This window comes from Oncorhynchus gorbuscha, linkage group LG18 (genome assembly GCF_021184085.1).
Source record: "Oncorhynchus gorbuscha isolate QuinsamMale2020 ecotype Even-year linkage group LG18, OgorEven_v1.0, whole genome shotgun sequence".
Taxonomy (NCBI): domain Eukaryota; kingdom Metazoa; phylum Chordata; class Actinopteri; order Salmoniformes; family Salmonidae; genus Oncorhynchus; species Oncorhynchus gorbuscha.
This window is the reverse complement of record NC_060190.1, coordinates 58985708-59007201: the sequence shown is the minus strand read 5'-3', so window position 1 is coordinate 59007201 and position 21494 is coordinate 58985708. Positions and strand designations below refer to the sequence as shown.

Here is a 21494-nt window from a genome sequence, read left to right as displayed (position 1 = left end):
TGGAACCCAAACTAAGAGATTAGCAATAAAACAACACATGTTTTCAATTTTGGAGAGGTGGGTCTAAATCGGACCTTGCGGGTGGGGCCTGTGATACTGCCCTAAGCTATGCCTCATTTAAAAAAGATTCTGCTAACCACACATGCATGCTAGTATAATGTGCATCTATGCGCACAAGTGTGTGTCAATAGATTAGTTGGCATGTACAGTGGGGCAAAAAAGTATTTAATCAGCCACCAATTGTGCAAGTTCTCCCACTTAAAAAGATGAGAGAGGCCTGTAATTCTTTGTCCTCCAAACACGACGAGTTTGGTTTTTACCAAAAAGTTCTATTTTGGTTTCATCTGACCATATGACATTCTCCCAATCTTCTTCTGGAACATCCAAATGCTCTTTAGCAAACTTCAGACGGGCCTGGACATGTACTGGCTTAAGCAGGGGGACACGTCTGTCACTGCAGGATTTGAGTCCCTGGCGGCGTAGTGTGTTACCGATGGTAGGCTTTGTTACTTTGGTCCCAGCTCTCTGCAGGTCATTCACTTGGCCCCCCCGTGTGGTTCTGGGATTTTTGCTCACCGTTCTTGTGATCATTTTGACCCCACCGGGTGAGATCTTGCGTGGAGCCCCAGATCGAGGGAGATTATCAGTGGTCTTGTATGTCTTCCATTTCCTAATAATTGCTCCCACAGTTGATTTCTTCAAACCAAGCTGCTTACCTATTGCAGATTCAATCTTCCCAGCCTGGTGCAGGTCTACAATTTTGTTTCTGGTGTCCTTTGACAGCTCTTTGGTGTTGGCCATAGTGGAGTTTGGAGTGTGACTGTTTGAGGTTGTGGACAGGTGTCTTTTATACTGATAACAAGTTCAAACAGGTGCCATTAATTCAGGTAAAGAGTGGAGGACACAGGAGCCTCTTAAAGAAGAAGTTACAGGTCTGTGAGAGCCAGAAATCTTGCTTGTTTGTAGGTGACCAAATACTTATTTTCCACCATAATTTGCAAATAAATTCATTAAAAATCCTACAATGTGATTTTCTGGATTTGTTTTCTCATTTTGTCTGTCATAGTTGAAGTGTACCTATGATGAAAATTGCAGGCCTCTCTCATCTTTTTAATTAGGAAAACTTGCACAATTGGTGGCTGACCAAATACTTTTTTGCCCCACTGTAGGTTTTATAAGGAAATGAAGGTGTGTGTGTGACGGCGGCCACATAGTTCTTATGGTTCCCCCAACAATATGACACTGCTGAGGGGGGAGTCGGCAGTGTTTGATCATACCAGCCAACATCTGGTCATAAGGAGGAGCTAAAGTTAGCAGCAGCACATGCTGCTCTCATTACTGTAAAATGGGAGTCACATTCATGCAGGCATGACCCCCACTACAGCCCAGTGCTGTAAAAGCAGGAGAGAGGGAGGAAAAGAGAGGGAGAATAAAGCAGGGTGGGTGGAAGCCAAGACGAGATCCTGGGTGAGAGGCAAGAGAAAGGGATGAGAGAAGTGGGTGGGCGTGTTGGGGCTAATGCTGTTGTTTCATGGTTGATGGTATGCCAGCTGGTTAGTATGAGGATGGCTGCCGTGGTGCTGGACTGGAAGGAGAGAGGAGAGGGATTGGGAGAGGGGCTGCTGGGTAGATCAAAGCTATGACAAGCTTGTTTGATTTTAATCAGCTCTACACACCGAGTGCTGCTAACCACACCTCTCGGGCCAACAAAGCCCAGTACAGTGGTGGATTCTAGCTGCAGCTTTGACCACAGAGCCACCCACCATCCCTGGCAGGCAGACATGTTTGAGGACCACCACCCCATCAGAGACTGGGGCTAATATGGTTTTCTTTGGATCCCTCTGGGTAATTCTTCTCACTGATCTCCTCAACATGATCAGACATCAGCTAACAATTCATAAGCCACCCAGGCCAGGAAAGGTTGTCAGCATCTGAGCTGAGGGCTGAGGGCTCTGATAATGTCATAAGATGTATGTTATTCCCTCATTGAGCTCATCAAAGGGACTGGGCTCCCCCAAAGGGTGAGGTCATCACATGGAGATACAGACATGTTGTAGAAGGGTCTGTGCAGTCAAAGTTAAAGTATGATGATCATCACTGTAACTGGGATGAATTCAGGGGATGTAGAGAGGGAAGAGAAAGAGAAAAACGATATGAATAGGGTCCTTAAGTTCTATGAAAGTGATGATGTTTGAGCCTAAGTTATGAGAAAATTAAAGCAAAAGGATAATATAACCAGCCCCATATGTTCCCTCCCTACGCACAATTGTCTTTCTTGGGAAAAGGCTCCTAATCATCTCACTGCTCCCTGTCCTGTCCAGTTCATTAGAGGTGATGTGGATCCCCATGGTCACGGCAAGTCAGAGGCCCTCACATGGCCTCACTTTTTAGACAGAACCCCACCCCTCTACACTCCTACACCTCCTCCATCTCATTCTGACTGTCCTAGTCTACAGTGTTGTTTATAAGTGACATGTGAAAGTTCAGACACATGGAACAAGTAATTTGTGCTCTTTTACACAATCCAAGGCTGCTGTGGTGAGTGGTGTCTGTGATGATCTGCCATGAGAAACAGAGCAGGATGTGGAGCGCTTGTGACGTGGTGGTGTGGGGATCGTACGGGTTTCTCCCCCACCAGACACATTCAGGGTGGGACAGTAAGGAATTTATTTTTTAATTTTACCTTTATTTAACTAGGCAAGTCAGTTAAAGAACAAATTCTTATTTTCAATGACGACCTAGGAACAGTCAGCTGGGGGATTTGAACTTGCAACTTTTTGGTTACTAGTCCAACAGTCTAACCACTAGGCTACCCCGTCTATTCCAATGTTCTAGCTAATCATCATTATCATCATTTTCATTACTATCATTATCATTAGCTTCATTATCAGCATCATCGATTTGGGCTTTTAGGAGTTAACATGTTAGGAAGAGAGACCTACCTTCGAATTCAAAGTTTTAGTAGCCCAACACCCAGATTGGAATGTATTTTCTAGACCTCCTTGACAACCGTTGCCGCGTCCTCAACTAGGCGCGCTTGGAAACCGAGATTTCAGCAGAGAGTGAAGTTGAAGGTGAATTTGAAGTTAACAAGTGGCAAGTTTTGTCTATTAAAACTCATAGCATCTCCGATGGCTATTTAAGGTTTAATGTTGTTTAATATATACAGCCTGTTATAAAGTTTCTAACGATATTATTTACTCCATGTAGCCTACGTTCTGTGTTTTCTAACTAACGTTAGCTAGCTAGCCAGCCAGCAAGGTCATCAGCCAACGTCAATTTAAATGCTAGTCCATGAAATGCATTCATTTTAAGTGCTTTTGTCCTAAATTAGCATAATGTCTAAGTTCTCTAGCTAGTTATGTAATAGCAAATTAGGCATTTGCGATTGTCCAGGTCTGTCTGTCATGATAAAATAATGAGTTGCGCATTGAAAATAATAAATACTGGTAGCTACAACGAAGCGCGTGCTGGAATGCTTACTAACGCTTATTTCTTGAGGCAGACATCTACAGATGTGTGTCTGAAGATGGAATCAAAGCAGGTGCCCAAAAACCATCCCCATGGGGTTGGTGTATTTGTGCCACACACCCCTAGCAAACCTGCAGAACACAAGTTACCCCCACTGCAAAGTCACAGGAGCAAACTTCCCCCTGTCAGAAAGTACCCTGTGATTGAGCAGAAAGGGTACTACTCCGAGCTCATCACTACAGCAGCAAAACCCCACCTACAGGTAATAATTAGCCTACACATTCAACTGTAGTCAGAGGGCAGCTAAAACACTACCCTGTGATATGTTTGCTCTAAGAAATATTTTATGAAGTTATGAGCTTACACTAACTGCCTATTCATGTATCAGTCCTGTACAGATGGGCCAGAAACCCAACAGAGCTTACTGTGTCAAGCGGGCTATGAGTCCAATACTCCTAAAGGTGAAACTTTTACCCAGGGCCTGTTGGATGATAAAAATCACACTAAAATACAACAGATACTTTACATATGTGTAAATATGTATTGGTATATTCTGTAAATAACAATTGATTTATTTGGGCCCATATGTATTCTGTTCCTCAGTAACCACATTCCGGACTCCATCTGACCTGCACAGTCTGGTTGAGAGGGACAAGCATGGACCCACCACCCAGCACCAGCAGCACACGGACTTCTCCACTGGAGGTTACACAGCCAAAGTCCAGCTGCCATACCACAGCCTGCCTGGACAGCACCCCCGCAAGATAGAGATAGAGAGGTGTGTGCATCTGTGAGGGTCACAGCTAAATACACACACACAGTATGGTGAAGTGAATGCTCTGACATGTGTTGTGTCTCTTCTCAGGCGCAGACGGGAGTACCTGAAGCTGGATATTGCCCAGCTCCTGACAGAGCAAGGCATAGACTCCAACCTCCTGATGCCTCGACACCAAAGCATTGAAGAACATGTGACCACACCAGAGAATCCACTCCCACCTGTCTCAAACTACCTACCTCTGGAGGTGAGCTCCTCAAACATATTTATAGATAAAACATACATTTTTCATTAATAAAACACTATCACATTGTGGTCCTTGTTTGACTCACTCGTCTTTCTTGGTTTTCTCCCCTAGGTGTTTGACAATGAGGAGTTTGACTGTCGCACTCCTCAAGACTGGCTTGCCCTGGGCTATGAAAACGGATCAACTGATCACAAACCCATACCTGCCAAAGCTCTGCTGCCCACCACTGACAATATACCACCAGGTTGGTGCTTTGATAATAGCTCTTCATTTGAATTAGCTGTTTACATAGGGATGTCCCAAATAGAAATGATTGTAACCTACAGGTTCTGTCTGTTGTAGTGAACAGTGCACCATATCATCATTCTTCATCATGAGAACAGAAAATAGGTAGACAGTTTCCTCTCTCTTGTCTTCTCTGGTTCTGTAGAGGACCCCAAAAGCCCCAACCTGGAGTACAGCTGGCAGTTTGTTGGGGTTCTTGACTACAGCCAGGAGAAAGGGCTTTATCTGGTCCAGAAGGCCGACAAGAATGGCAGAGTGAGGGATGCCAATGGAAAACCAGTCCTAAATGAAGGACAGAGAACAAGTAATAGTTTATTACCACTTCTAGTGTATCAATGCAGTATTTTCTTGACCTGTATACAGCATACACAAAGTCTCATTCTCTGTCCCATCTCCTTGACTTTAGTAGGTGTGTTTCTGCTGTCAGCCACTCAGTACTGGATTTCCAGGATCAGGCTGCTGTTCAGTGCAGAGGACCCTCGTCTGTTTTCCCAGCGGGTGCAGTTTGCCCAGCGCTGCAGAGAGAACACAGAGGCCCTGCTGCTCTACCACCTGTCTGTAGACTGTATGCCAGTGTGGAGTGGCACCTCGTCTCTCAATGCACAAAGTCTTGCCCGTGTCAAAGAGCATGCCCTCTCTACACCTGGCCTTCGACTCAAACTGTGAGAGACATCCCTCATTTTCTAATCTAATACTCATATTTTACAGTTAGCTAAACAGTCTCTACCATGAATGAAAGGCTATCTTTTTTCTAAAGCAGACTGACCATCAGGCTGTGTTTATTGAATAAGAGCAGGATATGAATGTCAGGGGACTGAATTGTGCATAATACTTGTAAGTCGCTCTGGATAAGAGCGTCTGCTAAATGACTTAAATGTAAATGTAAATGTACTGTACAGTAAATGGAGCATTACCCTGTGTAATGTTGTGTTGTGGTGGCAGGCTGCAGGAGTGTATTGTACGTCTGGAGAAGGAGATCAATCTGGAGTATGACCGCACCATGAACCGGATCAGCTTTGACAGGGTAGTGCTCACCAACCCCGAGGATTTCTCCCACATCACCCTGCCCCAGAGAGAGCCAGAACGTGTGCCCCAGAATGGTGAGTTCACTGGAGGAAGGGCAAGTTTATTCGAATATCCAAACGGTGTGGACGTTAGTGTTCGATTACTTGCGTGAGTGCTATACTACAGTTTACTATAGAATAGTACAGTACTTACTATATAATTATGTAGTAAACTAGTATATAGTATATTCTACACACTGTTGTATCCCTCGATTGTGTAGTATTTACGATATATCGTTTTGTAATATACTAGAATACTATAATAAATAGTACAGTATACTACAAAAAACACTACAGTAATTACTAAAGCATGTACTACAGTATTTAATTTGTATATACCCTTCCCCATTCTCCTCTCCCATATCCCAATTTGTGCCACCCATAAGTGAGAAACCTACATGACAAGTATAGACCATATATTGTGTTCCCTACAGGTTATAGATGCGAGCAGAAGATCTGAACTATCCATTCACACCTCAGTCCTACTTACGTATAGGTTATGGAAAATGTGCTCTTTGAGTATTTTGTCCAATAGGTTTCCTCAAGGAAGCCCCCACTGCTATGTCAAAGATAATAAAACCACTATAGTAAATACTACAGTAAGGTCTGCAAAAACACTACAGTAAATACTACAGTCCGCAAAACCACTAAAGTAATTACTATAGTATATACTACAGTTTTTCCCCCAGTATTTATACAATAGTAAATACTACAGTATACTAAAGCCATGTCTGCAATACAGCAGTGAATAAGACAGTAAAGTCCGCAAAAACATTAGAGAAATACTATGGTATTTTTTCATGTGGGATTATAACAATGAAAAAGCTTTGTCTAAATTAAATTATATTTGTGACATTGATACATACAGGGATATACCATGACATTTGAATTTCCTTTATTTAATTAAACAACAAACTTTTGAATTGAGTTTTTATGACGGTGCCATGAGCTAGCGCATTTAGCACTCCAGTCAGCTGTAAGGGTTTTCTGGTGAAAGAGAAGCGGACCAAAAAGCAGCATGGTGGTTATTCATTTTCTTTAATTTATAAAGAAACTACACATGAGATAACTAACAAAAACAACAAACGTGAGAAAACCTAAAACAGTCCTATCTGGTACAAACACAGAGACAGGAACAATCACCCACCAACACACAGTGAAACCCAGGCTACCTAAGTATGATTCTCAATCAGAGATAATTAATGACACCTGCCTCTGATTGAGAACCATACTAGGCCGAAACATAGAAATTCCCAAAACCTAGAAAAACAAACATAGACTGCCCACCCAACTCACGCCCTGACCATACTAACTAAATACAAAACACAGGAAATATAGGTCAGAACGTGACAGTACCCCCCCCCCCCCCAAAGGTGCGGACTCCGGTGGGTCCGCGGTGGCGGTTCTGGCGCGGGACGCGGACCCCACTTCACCATTGTCTTAGTCCGCCTTCGTGGCTTTCTCACCATGGCAACCCCTCTCAATGACCCCACTGGACAGAGGGGCAGCTCGGGACAGAGGGGCAGGGGCTCGGGACAGAGGGGCAGGGGCTCTGGCGCCTCTGGGCTGAGGGGCTGTGGCGCCTCTGGGCTGAGGGGCTCCGGCAGCGGCGCCGGACAGGCGGGACGCTCCGGCAGCGGCGCCGGACAGGCGGGACGCTCCGGCGGCGCCGGACAGGAGGGAACACCTGTGTTGATGGGACGGAGAGACAGCCTGGTGCGGGGTGCCGGCACTGGTGGTACCGGGCTGGGGACACACCTCAGGGCGAATGCCTTGCATACTAAGCCAAATCAACTGCTCTCTCTCTTCGCACTCCCCCAATTCTATTAACACCTCCTCGAGTGTCTCCTCATCTCCCATCCGTTCACTCTCCTCCATTCTGTCCAATAACTCCTCGACCCTCTCAGACTCAGCCCTCAGCTTCGCCGACAGCTCGGATAACATCCATGGCTCCTTTCGGTAAACAGGGGGAGTTGGCTCAGGTCTGGCTCCTGACTCTGCCACACTCTCCCTGTGCCCCCCCCCCCAAGAAAATTTTGAGGGTGCGTCTCGGGCTTCCAGCCGCTCTGCCGTGCTAGCTCCTCATAATGCCGCCTCTCTGCCTTCGCTGCCTCCAGCTCGGCTTTGGGGCGGCAATATTCCCCTGGCTCTGCCCAGGGTCCTTTCCCATCAAGGATCTCCTCCCAAGTCCATTTATCCAAATAGTGCAGCCTCTCCCACTGCTGCTGCTGCTGCTGCTCCTGCTGCTGTTGCTGCTGCCTCTGTTGCTTCTCCTGCTGCTGCCTTTGCTGCTGCTGCTCCTGCTGCTGTTGCTGCTCCTGCTGTTGCTGCTCCTGCTGCTGTTGCTGCCTCTGTTTACCACGCCGCTTGGTCCTTGGTGGGTGGGTGATTCTGTAAGGGTTTTCTGATGAAAGAGAAGCGGACCAAAAAGCAGCATGGTGGTTATTCATTTTCTTTAATTTATAAAGAAACTACACATGAGATAACTAACAAAAACAACTAACAAAAACAACTAACGTGAGAAAACCTAAACCAGTCCTATCTGGTACAAACACAGAGACAGGAACAATCACCCACCAACACACAGTGAAACCCAGGCTACCTAAGTATGACTCTCAATCAGAGACAACTAATGACACCTGCCTCTGATTGAGAACCATACTAGGCCGAAACATAGAAATTCCCAAAACCTAGAAAAACAAACATAGACTGCCCACCCAACTCACGCCCTGACCATACTAACTAAATACAAAACACAGGAAATACAGGTCAGAACGTGACATCAGCCCTGACAACGATATGCTATTTTCTCCTCTTCAAATAGCAATTACATGCGCACACAGGAGGTTCCACAAGACCTCATGTACATTTAACATTTTAGTCATTTAGCAGATTTTTCACCTAGTTGGCTAATGCTCTTAACTGCTAGGCGACCTGCAGCTCTGATGTAACGGCGTTAAGAACGTTCCGTAAGCTCACAAGTGTTACGGATGGAATCATCTAATCGGTACCTTTTGGGTGGCTCAACCCACTGGCTCAACCCACTGTTTCCAATAACTACCGGAGAACTGCCGGCAGGGGGGATCTGAAAAGAAATTATATTATTGGAATAGTGAAACATTTAAAATGACCATCCCCGGCCTCCCGAGTGGCACAGCGGTCTAAGGCACTGCATCGCACTGCTTGAGGCGTCACTACAGACCCCGATTCGATCCCAGGCTGTGTCACAACTGGCCGTGAACAGGAGTCCCATTGGGCGACACACAATTGGCCCAGCATCGTCATGGTTTGGGGAGGGTTTGGCCAGGGGGGGCTTTACTTGGCTCATCGTGCTCTAGCAACTACTTGTGATGTGCCGGGTGCCTGTAGACTGACCTCGGTCGTCATTTGAACGGTGTTTCCTCCAACACATTGGTGCAGCTGGCTTCCACATTAAGTGTTAAGAAGCGAAATTGGGGAGGAAAAGGGGGTAAAAAAAAGCCCATCCCTCTACTAGTAAGACATAAGATTGGGTTCAGGGGGCCAGGGTCTCTTTGTGAACCCTGACAGAAATGGGTTTACAAGATGAGCAGTCGATGACACCTGTAATGACATCTCTTAAACATTGTACACCTGACATGTCCACAGGCTTTGTGTCTGTCCCTACATACCCCTTTGAGAAGAACCGTGCTGCGTTTGCCTTCAACTCCCTGCTCACCAAACCGGAGGTGATCTCTGCCTTGTCCAATGTGCGGGGCGAGTGCAACAGGGTGGCTGCTATGAGTCTGTTCCATATCACCTTCACCAAGTCGTTGCGTCTAGAGGAGTTTGAGCTCACCCAGTCTCAGACACATGCACAGGTATTGTAACACACAGCCCTAGAAACATTATTATACTCTGCTGGCATCAGTCCTGCTCTCTGAAGAATATCTTTGAAGAATTCTAATTGTTGTGAAATTCAAGACAGTTACTAGCAGCAAAAGCTAACCCATCCCTGGTCCCTCGTGGCCCCTTAGGTGCAGCTGTTCCTGCGGGACTCATGGGTGACCACCCTGTGCAAGGGCATCCACACCAGCCTGAGAGATGTGGGCCCTGGCTGGTTTAGTCTGACGGAGTCCCGCTGGGAGGTATACAGGATGTCCAAGCTGTGCAGCCTCATGGCCCTGGTGCGCTACAGCCTGCAGGACTCACTGCGCTTCCTGGTGCAGGACTCCCTGGTCAGCCTGGCTCAGCTGCTGCTGGATGCCTGCCACAGTGTTCTCCACTGCCCACAGGACCTGATCTGGGGCTCCAACCTCATCAACAGCCCCTACAAGTGAGATCACATCACCACTCTCTATTGCTCTCTCTTTCTATCTAACTACTCTCTATTCTCTTTCTTTGTGTCCCTCATAGGGTTGCGAAGTGAGGGTATATTACTGGTAACTTTAGAAGTTTACAAGTAAACTACCAGATTCGGGTAACTTTCAATTTTTTTAATAAACTCAGCAAAAAAAAGAAACGTCCTTTCACTGTCAACTGCGTTTATTTTCAGCAAACTTAACATGTGTAAATATTTGTATGAACATAACATGATTCATCAACTGAGACATAAACTGAACAAGTTCCACAGACATGTGACTAACAGAAATGGAATAATGTGTCCCTAAACAAAGGGGGGGTCAAAATCAAAAGTAACAGTCAGTATCTGGTGTGGCCACCAGCTGCAAACCAGTTGCGACGAGCAAACCCGTATCCAGGAGCGTAATCATAGCCTCAAACGCATTAGCATAACGCAACGGACATAAATACCCCTAGAAACTTTTCCTATTCATGAAAATCGCAAATTAAATAAAATAAATATATTCAAACACAAGCTTAGCCTTTTGTTAACCTGTTACTCCTACCCCCTACTTTTTCGAACATTCTGTTAAAAATCGCGCAACATTTCAGCGCCCTGCTGCTCATGCCAGGAATATAGTATATGCATATGATTAGTATGTGTGGATAGAAAACACTCAGACGTTTATAAAACTGGTTAAATCACGGCTGTGACTATAACAGAACGTGCGTTTCATCGAAAAGCGCAGGAAAATCTGATCACTGAAAATGGAAATATATATCCATCCGCCACTTCAACCCATTGATAAAGGCGAACCACAATAAATGGGGCTGAGGTTGCAAGACCTACAGCTTCCACACGATGTCAACAGTCTTGTCATTTGCCTAGGCTTTGTTTCTTGGTCAAACGAAGAAGAGACAAGCCATTTGTTCAAGTCTCCGACCGGATATTTTGGTTGAGATTTACCCGGACATTATTTCCAGACGGACAGCTAAAGAATATACATCGCCTCGTGATCAATTTGGTCGCTTATTAACGTGTACTAATACCTAAAGTTGCATTACAAAAGTATTTTGAAGTGTTTTGTGAAAGTTTATCGTCGACTTTTTTAATTTAAAAAAATTACGTTACGTTATAAGAAGCTATTTTTTTTTCATTTATCACACAGTCTTCATAGATCGATATCTAGGCTATATATGGACCGATTTAATCGAAAAAAAAGACCCAATAGTGAGTATGGGACATCTAGGAGTGCCAACAAAGAAGATGGTCAAAGGTAATGAATGTTTTATATTTTATTTGTGCGGTTTGTGTAGCGACGACTATGCTAATTATTTTGTTTACGTCCCCTGCTGGTCTTTTGAGGTGTTACATGCTATCAGATAATAGCTTCTCATGCTTTCGCCGAAAAGCATTTTAAAAATCTGACTTGTTGCCTGGATTCACAACGAGCTTTAATTCAATACCCTGCATGTGTATTTTAATGAACGTTTGAGTTTTAACTAGTACTATTAGCATTTAGCGTAGCGCATTTGCATTCCCAGATGTCTAGATGGGACGCCTGCGTGTCAGGTAGGAGCAAGAGGTTAACAACACTGTCATCTCATATTTTCAAAATATGCGTTACAGCCAACGCTAGACAAGCATTTGTGTAAGTTTATCATGGCATAATGCTATGCTAGGCTCTGCTGGCAGCAGGCAACATTTTCACGAAAATAAGAAAAGCAACCAAATTAAATAATTTACCTTTGAAGAACTTTGGATGCTTTCACTCAGGAGATTCCCAGTTAGATAGCAAATGTTCTTTTTTCCCAAAATATTATTTTTGTAGGCGAAAAAGCTCCTGTTTCTTCACCATGCTTGGCTGAGAAATCGACCAAAAAATGCTACAACTATAACGCCAAACTTTTTTCAAAATTACCTACATAATATTGACAGAAACACGGCAAACGTTGTTTAGGATCCATCCTCAAGGTGTTTTTAACAAATATATTCAATAATATATCCGTCGAGGCAGTTGGTTTCTCATAAGAAGCGATTGGAAAAATGGCTACCTCAGTATTTTACGCAAGGTTTTCTGCGGGAGACACCATGTGACCACATGCCATATATGGTCCCTTACAGCCATTTATCAAGGGAAATGCCTAAAAAGACGTCACAATACTGTAGACACCTTGGGGAAAACGTGGAAAACGTAAGCTCATTCGTAGCTCATTCACAGCCATATAAGGAGTCATTGGCCTGAGGCGGTTTTAAAAAATGCGGCACTTCCTGGTTGGATTTTTATCTGGGTTTCGCCTGTAACATCAGTTCTGTGGCACTCACAGACAATATCTTTGTATAGTCGAGCATCTTCTCGTGACAAAATATATTTTTTAAAACGGGAACGTTTTTCATCCAAAAATTAAAATAGCGCCCCCTAAATCCAACTGGTTAAGTACTGCAGTGCATCTCCTCCTCATGGACTGCACCAGATTTGCCAGTTCTTGCTGTGAGATGTCACCCCACTCTTCCACCAAGGCACCTCATCTAAAATGATCCGCCGCAATTGTTGCAACCCCTCTTCAAAGGGGGAGACTCTCTAGACCCAAACTGTTACAGACCTATATCTATCCTACCCTGCCTTTATAAAGTATTCGAAAGCCACGGTAACAAACAGATCACTGACCATTTTGAATCCCACCGTACCTACTCCCCTATGCAATCTGGTTTCAGAGCTGGTCATGGGTGTACCTCAGCCATGCTCAAGGTCCTAAACGATATCATAACTGCCATCGATAAGAGACAATACTGTGCAGCCGTCTTCATCGACCTTGCCAAGGCTTTCGACTCTGTCAATCACCTCATTCTTATTGGCAGACTCAACAGCCTTGGTTTCTCAAATGACTGCCTCGCCTGGTTCACCAACTACTTCTCAGATAGAGTTCAGTGTGTCATATCGGAGGGCCTGTTGTGCGGACCTCTGGCAGTCTCTATGGGGGCGGCCACAGGGTTCAGTTCTCGGGCCGACTCCTTTCTCTGTATACATCAATGATGTCGCTCTTGCTGCTGGTGATTCTCTGATCCACATCTACGCAGACGACTCCATTCTGTATACTTCTGGCTCTTCTTTGGACACTGTGTTAACAAACTTCCAGGCGAGCTTCAATGCCATACAACACTCCTTCCGTGGCCTCCAACTGCTCTTACATGCAAGTAAAACTAAATGCATGCTCTTCAACCGATCGCTGCCCGCACCCGCCCGCTCTTCTAGCATCACTACTCTGGACGGTTCTGACTTAGAATATGTGGACAACTACAAATACCTAGGTGTCTGGTTAGACTGTAAACTCTCCTTCCAGACTCACATTAATCATCTCAAATCCAAAAATTCAATCTAGAATCGGCTTCCTATTTCGCAACAAAGCCTCCTTCACTCATGCTGCCAAACACCCTCGTAGCACGCGCTACAGCAGGTATATCTCACTGGTCATCCCCAAAGCCAACTCCTTTTTTGGCTGCCTTTCCTTCCAGTTCTCTGCTGCCAATGACTGGAACAAATTGCAAAAATCACTGAATCTGGAGTCTTATATCTCCCTCACTAGCTTTAAGCATCAGCTGTCAGAGCAGCTTACCGATCATTGCACCTGTACATAGCCCATCTGTAAATAGTCCACCCAATTACCTTATCCCCATATTATTATTTATCCACCGCAGTATCTCTACTTGCACATTCATCTTTTCACATCTATCACTCCAATGTTTAATTGCTAAAATGTAATTATTTTACCACTGTGGCCTATTTATTGCCTTACCGCCCTAATCTTACTACATTTACACACACTGTATATCGACTTTTCTATTGTGTTATTGACTGTATGTTTGTTTATTCCATGTGTAACTCTGTGTTGTTTGTGTCGCACTGTTTTGCCTCATCTTGACTAGGTCGCAGTTGTAAATGAGAACTTGTTATCAACTTGCCTACCTGGTTAAATAAAGGTGAAATAAAAATAAATAAATGTTCAAAAAAAAGTTCCCCCGACATTTCTGGGGTGAATGGCCCTTGCCCTCACCCTCCGATCCAACAGGTCCCAGACGTGCTCAATGGGATTGAGATCTGGGCTCTTTGCTGGCCATGGCAGAACACTGGCATTCCTGTCTTGCAGGAAATCAAGCACAGAACGAGCAGTATGGCTGGTAGCATTTTCATGCTGGAGGGTCATATCAGGATGAGCCCGCAGGAAGGGTACCACATGAGGTAGGAGGATGTCTTCCCTGTAACGCACAGCGTTGAGATTGCCTGCAATGACAACAAGGTCATTCTGATGATGCTGTGACACACCGCCCCAGACCATGACCCTCCATCTCCAAATCGATCCCACTTCAGAGTACAGGCCTCGGTCCAAATCGATCCCACTTCAGAGTACAGGCCTCGGTGCAACACTCATTCCTTCAACGATAAATATGAATCTGACCATGACCTCTGGTGAAACAAAACCGCGCCTCGTCAATTAAGAGCACTTTTTGACAGTCCTGTCTGGTCCTGCGACGGTGGGTTTGTGCCCATAGGCGACGTTGTTGCCGTTGATGTCTGGTGAGGACCTTCCTTACAACAGGCCTACAAGCCCTTAGTCCAGCCTCTCTCAGCCTATTGCGGACAGTCTGAGCACTGATGGAGGGATTCCTGGTTCCTGGTGTAACTGGGACAGTTGTTGTTGCCATCCTGTACCTGTGTGATGTTGTGATGTTCAGATGTACCGGTCCTGTGCCAGTGTTACACGTGGTCTGCCACTGCAAGGACGATCAGCTGTCCGTCCTGTCTCCCTGTAGCGCTGTCTTAGACGTCTCACAGTACGGACATTGCAATTTATTGTTCTGGCCACATCTGCATTCCTCATGCCTCCTTGCAGCATGCCTAAGTCACATTCACGCAGATGAGCAGGGACCCTGAGTATCTTTCTTTTTGTGTTTTTCAGTGTCAGTAGAAAGGCCTCTTTAGTGTCCTAAGTTTTCATAACTGTGACCTTAATTGCTTACCGTCTGTAAGCTGTTAGTGTCTTAACGACCGTCCCACAGGTGCATGTTCATGAATTGTGTACGGTTCAGTGAACAAGCATAGGAAACAGTATTTAAACCCTTTGCAATGAAAATCTGTGAAGTTATTTGGATTTTTACGAATTATCTTTGAAAGACAGGGTCCTGAAAAGGGGACGTTTCTTTTTTTTGCTGAGTTTTGTTTTTATCACATGATATCTTGTGGCCTTTTTGGTCTTCTTCAGATGTAAAAAATAAAGGAGAGCCGCACACTCTAGGAGATCAGATGCAAAAATATTTTATGTCCAACGTTTTCACAGACAAGCTGCCTTCATCAGGGTATAATGACAAACATTGTTGGGTGACTCGTTTATACAGTGGGGCAAAAAAGTATTTAGTCAGCCACCAATTGTGCAAGTTCTCCCACTTAAAAATATGAGAGAGGCCTGTAATTTGAGAGAGGCCTGTAATTTTCATCATAGGTACAAAATGAGAAAAAAAATCCAGAAAATCACATTGTAGGATTTTTAATGAATTTATTTGCAAATTATGGTGGAAAATAAGTATTTGGTCAATAACAAAAGTTTATCTCAATACTTTGTTATATACCCTTTGTTGGCAATGACAGAGGTCAAATGTTTTCTGTAAGTCTTCACAAGGTTTTCACACACTGTTGCTGGTATTTTGACCCATTCCTCCATGCAGATCTCCTCTAGAGCAGTAATGTTTTGGGGCTGTTGCTGGGCAACACGGACTTTCAACTCCCTCCAAAGATTTTCTATGGGGTTGAGATCTGGAGACTGGCTAGGCCACTCCAGGACCTTGAAATGCTTCTTACGAAGCCACTCCTTCGTTGCTCGGGCGGTGTGTTTGGGATCATTGTCATTCTGAAAGACCGAGCCACGTTTCATCTTCAATGCCCTTGCTGATGGAAGGAGGTTTTCACTCAAAATATCACGATACATGGCCCCATTCATTCTTTCCTTTACACGGATCAATCGTCCTGGTCCCTTTGCAGAAAAACAGCCCCAAAGCATGATGTTTCCACCCCCATGCTTCACAGTAGGTATGGTGTTCTTTGGATGCAACTCAGCATTCTTTGTCCTCCAAACACGACGAGTTGAGTTTTTACCAAAAAGTGATATTTTGGTTTCATCTGACCATATGACATTCTCCCAATCTTCTTCTGGATCATCCAAATGCTCTCTAGCAAACTTCAGATGGGCCTGGACATGTACTGGCTTAAGCAGGGGGACACGTCTGACAGTGCAGGATTTGAGTCCCTGGCGGCGTAGTGTGTTACCAATGGTAGGCTTTGTTACTTTGGTCCCAGCTCTCTGCAGGTCATTCACTATGTCCCCCCGTGTGGTTCTGGTATTTTTGCTCACCATTCTTGTGATCATTTTGATCCCACGGGGTGAGATCTTGCGTGGAGCCCCAGATCAAGGGAGATTATCAGCGGTCTTGTATGTCTTCCATTTCCTAATAATTGCTCCCACAGTTGATTTCTTCAAACCAAGCTGCTTACCTATTGCAGATTCAGTCTTCCCAGCCTGGTGCAGGTCTACAATTTTGTTTCTGGTGTCCTTTGACAGCTCTTTGGTGTTGGCCATAGTGGAGTTTGGAGTGTGACTGTTTGAGGTTGTGGACAGGTGTCTTTTATACTGATAACAAGTTCAAACAGGTGCCATTAATACAGGTAACGAGTGGAGGACAGAGGAGCCTCTTAAAGAAGAAGTTACAGGTCTGTGAGAGCCAGAAATCTTGCTTGTTTGTAGGTGACCAAATACTTATTTTCCACCATAATTTGCAAATAAATTCATTAAAAATCCTACAATGTGATTTTCTGGATTTGTTTTCTCATTTTGTCTGTCATAGTTGAAGTGTACCTATGATGAAAATTGCAGGCCTCTCTCTCATCTTTTTCAGTGGGAGAACTTGCACAATTGGTGGCTGACTAAATACTTTTTTGCCCCACTGTATAGTGTCAAAAGACAGATACAGGAGTGTTCCACTCTGCTAGCCAGCACCTCGCATAAATAGGTGTTCATTTCTTTCACCTCTGGGTACTACAGATCATCACAGGTGTCTGTAATTAGCTTTGGCTTTGGTCAAATATATAAAATAAGATTATATTAAATTGTTACCTGGGTGGTTTGAGCACTGAATGTAGATTGGCTGACAGCCGTGGTATATCATACCGTATACCACGGGTATGACAAAACATTTTTTATTTTATTTTTACTGCTCTAATTACGTTGGTAACCAGTTTATAATAGCAAAAAGGCACCTTGGGGGTTTGTGGAATATGGCCAATATACTATGGCTAAGTGCTGTGTCCAGGCACTCCACGATGCGTCGTGACTAAGAACAACTCTTAGCCGTGGTATTTTGGCCATATACCACACCCCTCGTGCCTTATTGGTACATTTTACCATGGCATTGAATACTTGTTTCTGATTGGCTTGAAGGGCATTCAAGAGTGTGCGTTATTTAACTATAACACACGTTATATCAGCACGGTAGAATTCAATGGCTATAGTTCATTCTTACGTGTTTTGTTTGAGCTGCTTTTGAAACTAATATTCGAATTGAAAACATTGTCATTGTTGAATTTGATTTCCATAGTAGCAAGCTAGCACTGGTGGTTTGGTTAGCTAAACTAGAAAGTCTGTTTGTTTGGTTCACATGGCAGCTATTATGGCTATGGGCATCCACAACAAACGCGCTCCAGATACGCAGGTTGAAATATCAAAACGAACTCTGATATTTATTATTATATTAATTTGGGGACAGGTCGAAACACATGAAACATTCATGGACATTTAGCCAAGTTCTATTTTACCGCCTGGCTACGCAGACACTCGTTGACGAGAGCGAGCAGTTTAGATTAAATGATTGAACAACATGTATGTGTACATTTATTTTGCAACGCTTGCGCACACAATGCGAGCGGTGTGATCAGCATTTTAGTTATGCACTCCTATGTATCTCCACAGGCCGAAGAAGAACCCGCTGTTCTTGGTAGATCTGGTTCTGGATGTGACTGGGGTCCACTACAGCACTCCTCTGGAGAATTTTGAGACTTCCATCATTACCCTGTTTGATAAGGGGATCCTTTCCACCCACAATGTGCCTCAGCTGGATAAGGCAAGACAAGACACCATGCATTCCATCATTTTGACAATTTATTTAAATTACAGTAATGAAGTTAGAATTGATTTGTTTCACACTTCTGCCGTATATGATGATGGCTTTCTGTGTCTCTCAGTTTGTGATGCAGAAGATGTTCATCAGTGGCACTCCTCTGTTGGAGTCAGTGGGTCTGTGGGAGCCTGCGGTGGCAGAGCTGAGGGAGAGGGTCCGTGCCGCCCTGCGTCAGGCTGCCATCCCACTCCGGGCCTACGCCCGCGAGTATGAGAGATACCTAGAGCTGCACAACTCAGACATAGAGACCTTCCTTAAGTAAGACCTGTCTCAGTAGAACTTGTAGTTGTAGCACTGGTGTCTGTGACTATGTCTGTAACTAAGTGTTTGTGTGTATGTGTCCCAGGGCCCACAGCCAGGAGGAGCAGACTCCCCAGGAGGTGAAGAGGGAGGTGGTACAGCACCTAAAGGAGAAGGAGCGTCTAGACCACTCCTTCCCATCCTCCATCGTCATCGGCCCCTTTACTGTCAGTGTGGAGAGTGTCCGCCAGAGCCTGTCCAAGAAACGCAGAGCCCTGGCTAACGCCGTGCTCGACCGGCTTGCCCTCAAGCTCCGCAAGCAAGTGGAGGACGTAAGTCTCAAGACTTTTCAATAGATTTGTGTAGCAAAGTACAGGAATATCATACTTGAGGATGTACATGTTGTGTCAATGTTGTTTAGTAGGCATTGCATGTGACGTTAAGTGCAGATATGTTTGTTAGTATTCATACCAGTCTGTACGGTGTGTTTTGTTTGTTTCCAGGCATGTGAAGAGTGTAAGGCTGTCAGCAGGAAGCTGCATGAGAAGCCAAACAGCATTGAGGAGCTGACCGACCAACGTGAATGGATGAAGCAGATCTCAGATCAGCTCAAGGCCCATGAGGTACAGAGAATAAATGATACAGACTTGCAGAGAATAGAATACATAATTTTTGGTACTGTAAAGATCATCCTCTTGATTAGAGAGTTCTCATTTTGTGTGTCACTTTCCTCAGGAGCTCCTATCCAAAGCCATGTCAGACTACGAGTTGATCGATGAGTTCTTCTACACCCTGTCAAATGAGGACTTCAATGGAAAGTAAGGCTGGCTGTTACAACACTTTGAAAGATTGACGTACTGATTTTGTATTGGAGATTTTAAAGTTTTATTTATTTTACCTTTATTTAACTCTGCATGTCAGTTAAGAACAAATTCTTATTTTCAATGGCGGCCTAGGAACAGTGGGTTAACTGCCTGTTCAGGGGCAGAACGACAGATTTGTACCTTGTCAGCTCGGGGGTTTGAACTTGCAACCTTCCGGTTACTAGGCTACCCTGCCTCCCCGTGAGAACAAGAGGTCAAACTAGGAGTGTAGGAAGTAAATAATAGGTTTGCGTGAATGCTGAAAGTGAGAGTGCGAGTGTCTGTCCCTTTTGCTGTGCAGGTGGACAGCCATTGGGTGGCCACATAAGATTGTGACCCAGATGGAGATGGTGTCGTCCCAGCATGTTGAGGATGAAGAACGCTTCAACAAGATCCAGCAGGCTGACCAGAACAACTTCCAGGAGCGCCTGGACTCTCTACAGGTGAGCCATGCTTTCAAATCCCCAGCCTTTGAAAGAAATTACCCTTTTCTGTTGCCTGCCTCTGCATATGTTGGTGCAGATGGTGGTGGCTGGCTTTTCTGGGTACACGGACATCAGCCGAGCCCACGAGGTGGCCAACGAGGTACGACGTGTGGGCAAGCAGCTGAAGGAGTCCCAGACCATGGCCCAGACATACAACAACCGGGACCGTCTGTTTGGCATCCCTATCACCAACGTGAGTGTGGCGTTATTGACTCGATCTGCCTCCCCAATTGCTTCTACTTGAGTTGATGTAGACTATGCTGTTGTTGAGCAATCAACCAACATGTAAAAACAAAGACTGACTTGTACTGACTGACTGGCTGCTGTGTCTGTGTTGCAGTACGACCGTCTGCAGAAGCTGATCAGGGACTTCCAGCCGTTCAGAGACCTGTGGACCACCACGTCAGACTGGCTGCGGTGGCACGAGAGCTGGCACAATGACCCCCTTTCCATCATTGACCCCGAGCAGCTGGAGCGCAACGTCACAGACGCCTTCAAGACTATGCACAAGTGTGTCAAAATGTTCAAGGACATCCCCGGTGAGCAGTGGTAGATAAAGTACTCATTTGTCATACTTGAGTAAAAGTAAAGATACCTTAATCGTAAATGAATCAAGTGAAAGTCACCTAGTAAAATACTACTTGAGTAAAAGTCTAAAAGTATTTGGTTTTAAATATACTTAAGTATCAAAAGTATAAGTATAAATAATTTCAAGTTCCTTTTATTAAGCAAACCAGACGGCACCATTTTTATTTTTTAACACTCAGCAATAATTTATAAACAAAGCATTTGTGTTTAGTGAGTCTGCCAGATCAGAGGCAGTAGGGATGACCAGGGGTGATCTCTTGATAAGTGTGTGAATTGGACGATTTTCCTGTCAAAATGTAACAAGCACTTTTGGGTGTCAGGGAAAATGTATGGAGTAAAAAAAAACTACATTACTTTTTTTAGGAATGTAGTGAAGTAAAAGTAAAAGTTGCCATAAATAGTAAAGTAAAGTACAGATACCCCCAAAAATGACTTAAGTAGTACTTTAAAGTATTTTTACTTAAGTACTTTACACCACTGCCGGTGAGTGTCGCTTTATCAAGTAATCAAATCTGATTTGTATACAAAGTGCTTAACACAACCATGGCCTAAACCTGCCTTCTGCAGCCTAAACCTCCCAAAAGCAAGAATCAATGAGTGGCAAGGGGAAAAAGATATGTCTCTCTACCTCTTTCCTTCTCTCTCTCCCTCCCTACTTACCTACACACACACACACACACACCAGCATGTCAGGAGGTGGCTGCTGACATCCGGGGGAAGATAGATGACTTCCGTCCCTACATCCCTCTGATCCAGGGCCTGAGGAATCCTGGAATGAGGGGCAGACACTGGCAGCTGCTGTCAGACCGCATCCACATGAATGTCAAGCCCAAGGCCAACCTCACTTTCTCCCGTTGCCTGGAGCTAGGCCTGCAGGACCATGTGGATGAGATAGCACGGGTAGCCGAGGTGGCAGGGAAGGAGTACGCCATCGAACAGGTACTGGATAACTGCGT

The 21494-nt window shown here is 44.7% G+C and overlaps 1 protein-coding gene across 1 annotated transcript in view; it reads left to right on the top strand.

The window, feature by feature from the left end:
- Positions 1-3529: 3529 nt before the first annotated feature.
- dnah1 (dynein, axonemal, heavy chain 1) overlaps positions 3530-21494 on the top strand; it is a 69382-nt gene continuing 51417 nt past the window's right edge. Inside the window, exons 1-19 of the mRNA XM_046312950.1 lie at positions 3530-3711; positions 3847-3932; positions 4075-4249; positions 4337-4493; positions 4605-4737; positions 4924-5082; positions 5185-5440; positions 5721-5878; positions 9470-9681; positions 9838-10136; positions 18155-18305; positions 18427-18620; positions 18709-18934; positions 19106-19225; positions 19338-19420; positions 19767-19908; positions 19988-20143; positions 20291-20489; positions 21224-21477. Of these exons, the coding sequence (XP_046168906.1) occupies positions 3530-3711; positions 3847-3932; positions 4075-4249; positions 4337-4493; positions 4605-4737; positions 4924-5082; positions 5185-5440; positions 5721-5878; positions 9470-9681; positions 9838-10136; positions 18155-18305; positions 18427-18620; positions 18709-18934; positions 19106-19225; positions 19338-19420; positions 19767-19908; positions 19988-20143; positions 20291-20489; positions 21224-21477 (3342 nt within the window). The remainder of the gene's footprint in view (positions 3712-3846; positions 3933-4074; positions 4250-4336; positions 4494-4604; positions 4738-4923; positions 5083-5184; positions 5441-5720; positions 5879-9469; positions 9682-9837; positions 10137-18154; positions 18306-18426; positions 18621-18708; positions 18935-19105; positions 19226-19337; positions 19421-19766; positions 19909-19987; positions 20144-20290; positions 20490-21223; positions 21478-21494) is intronic.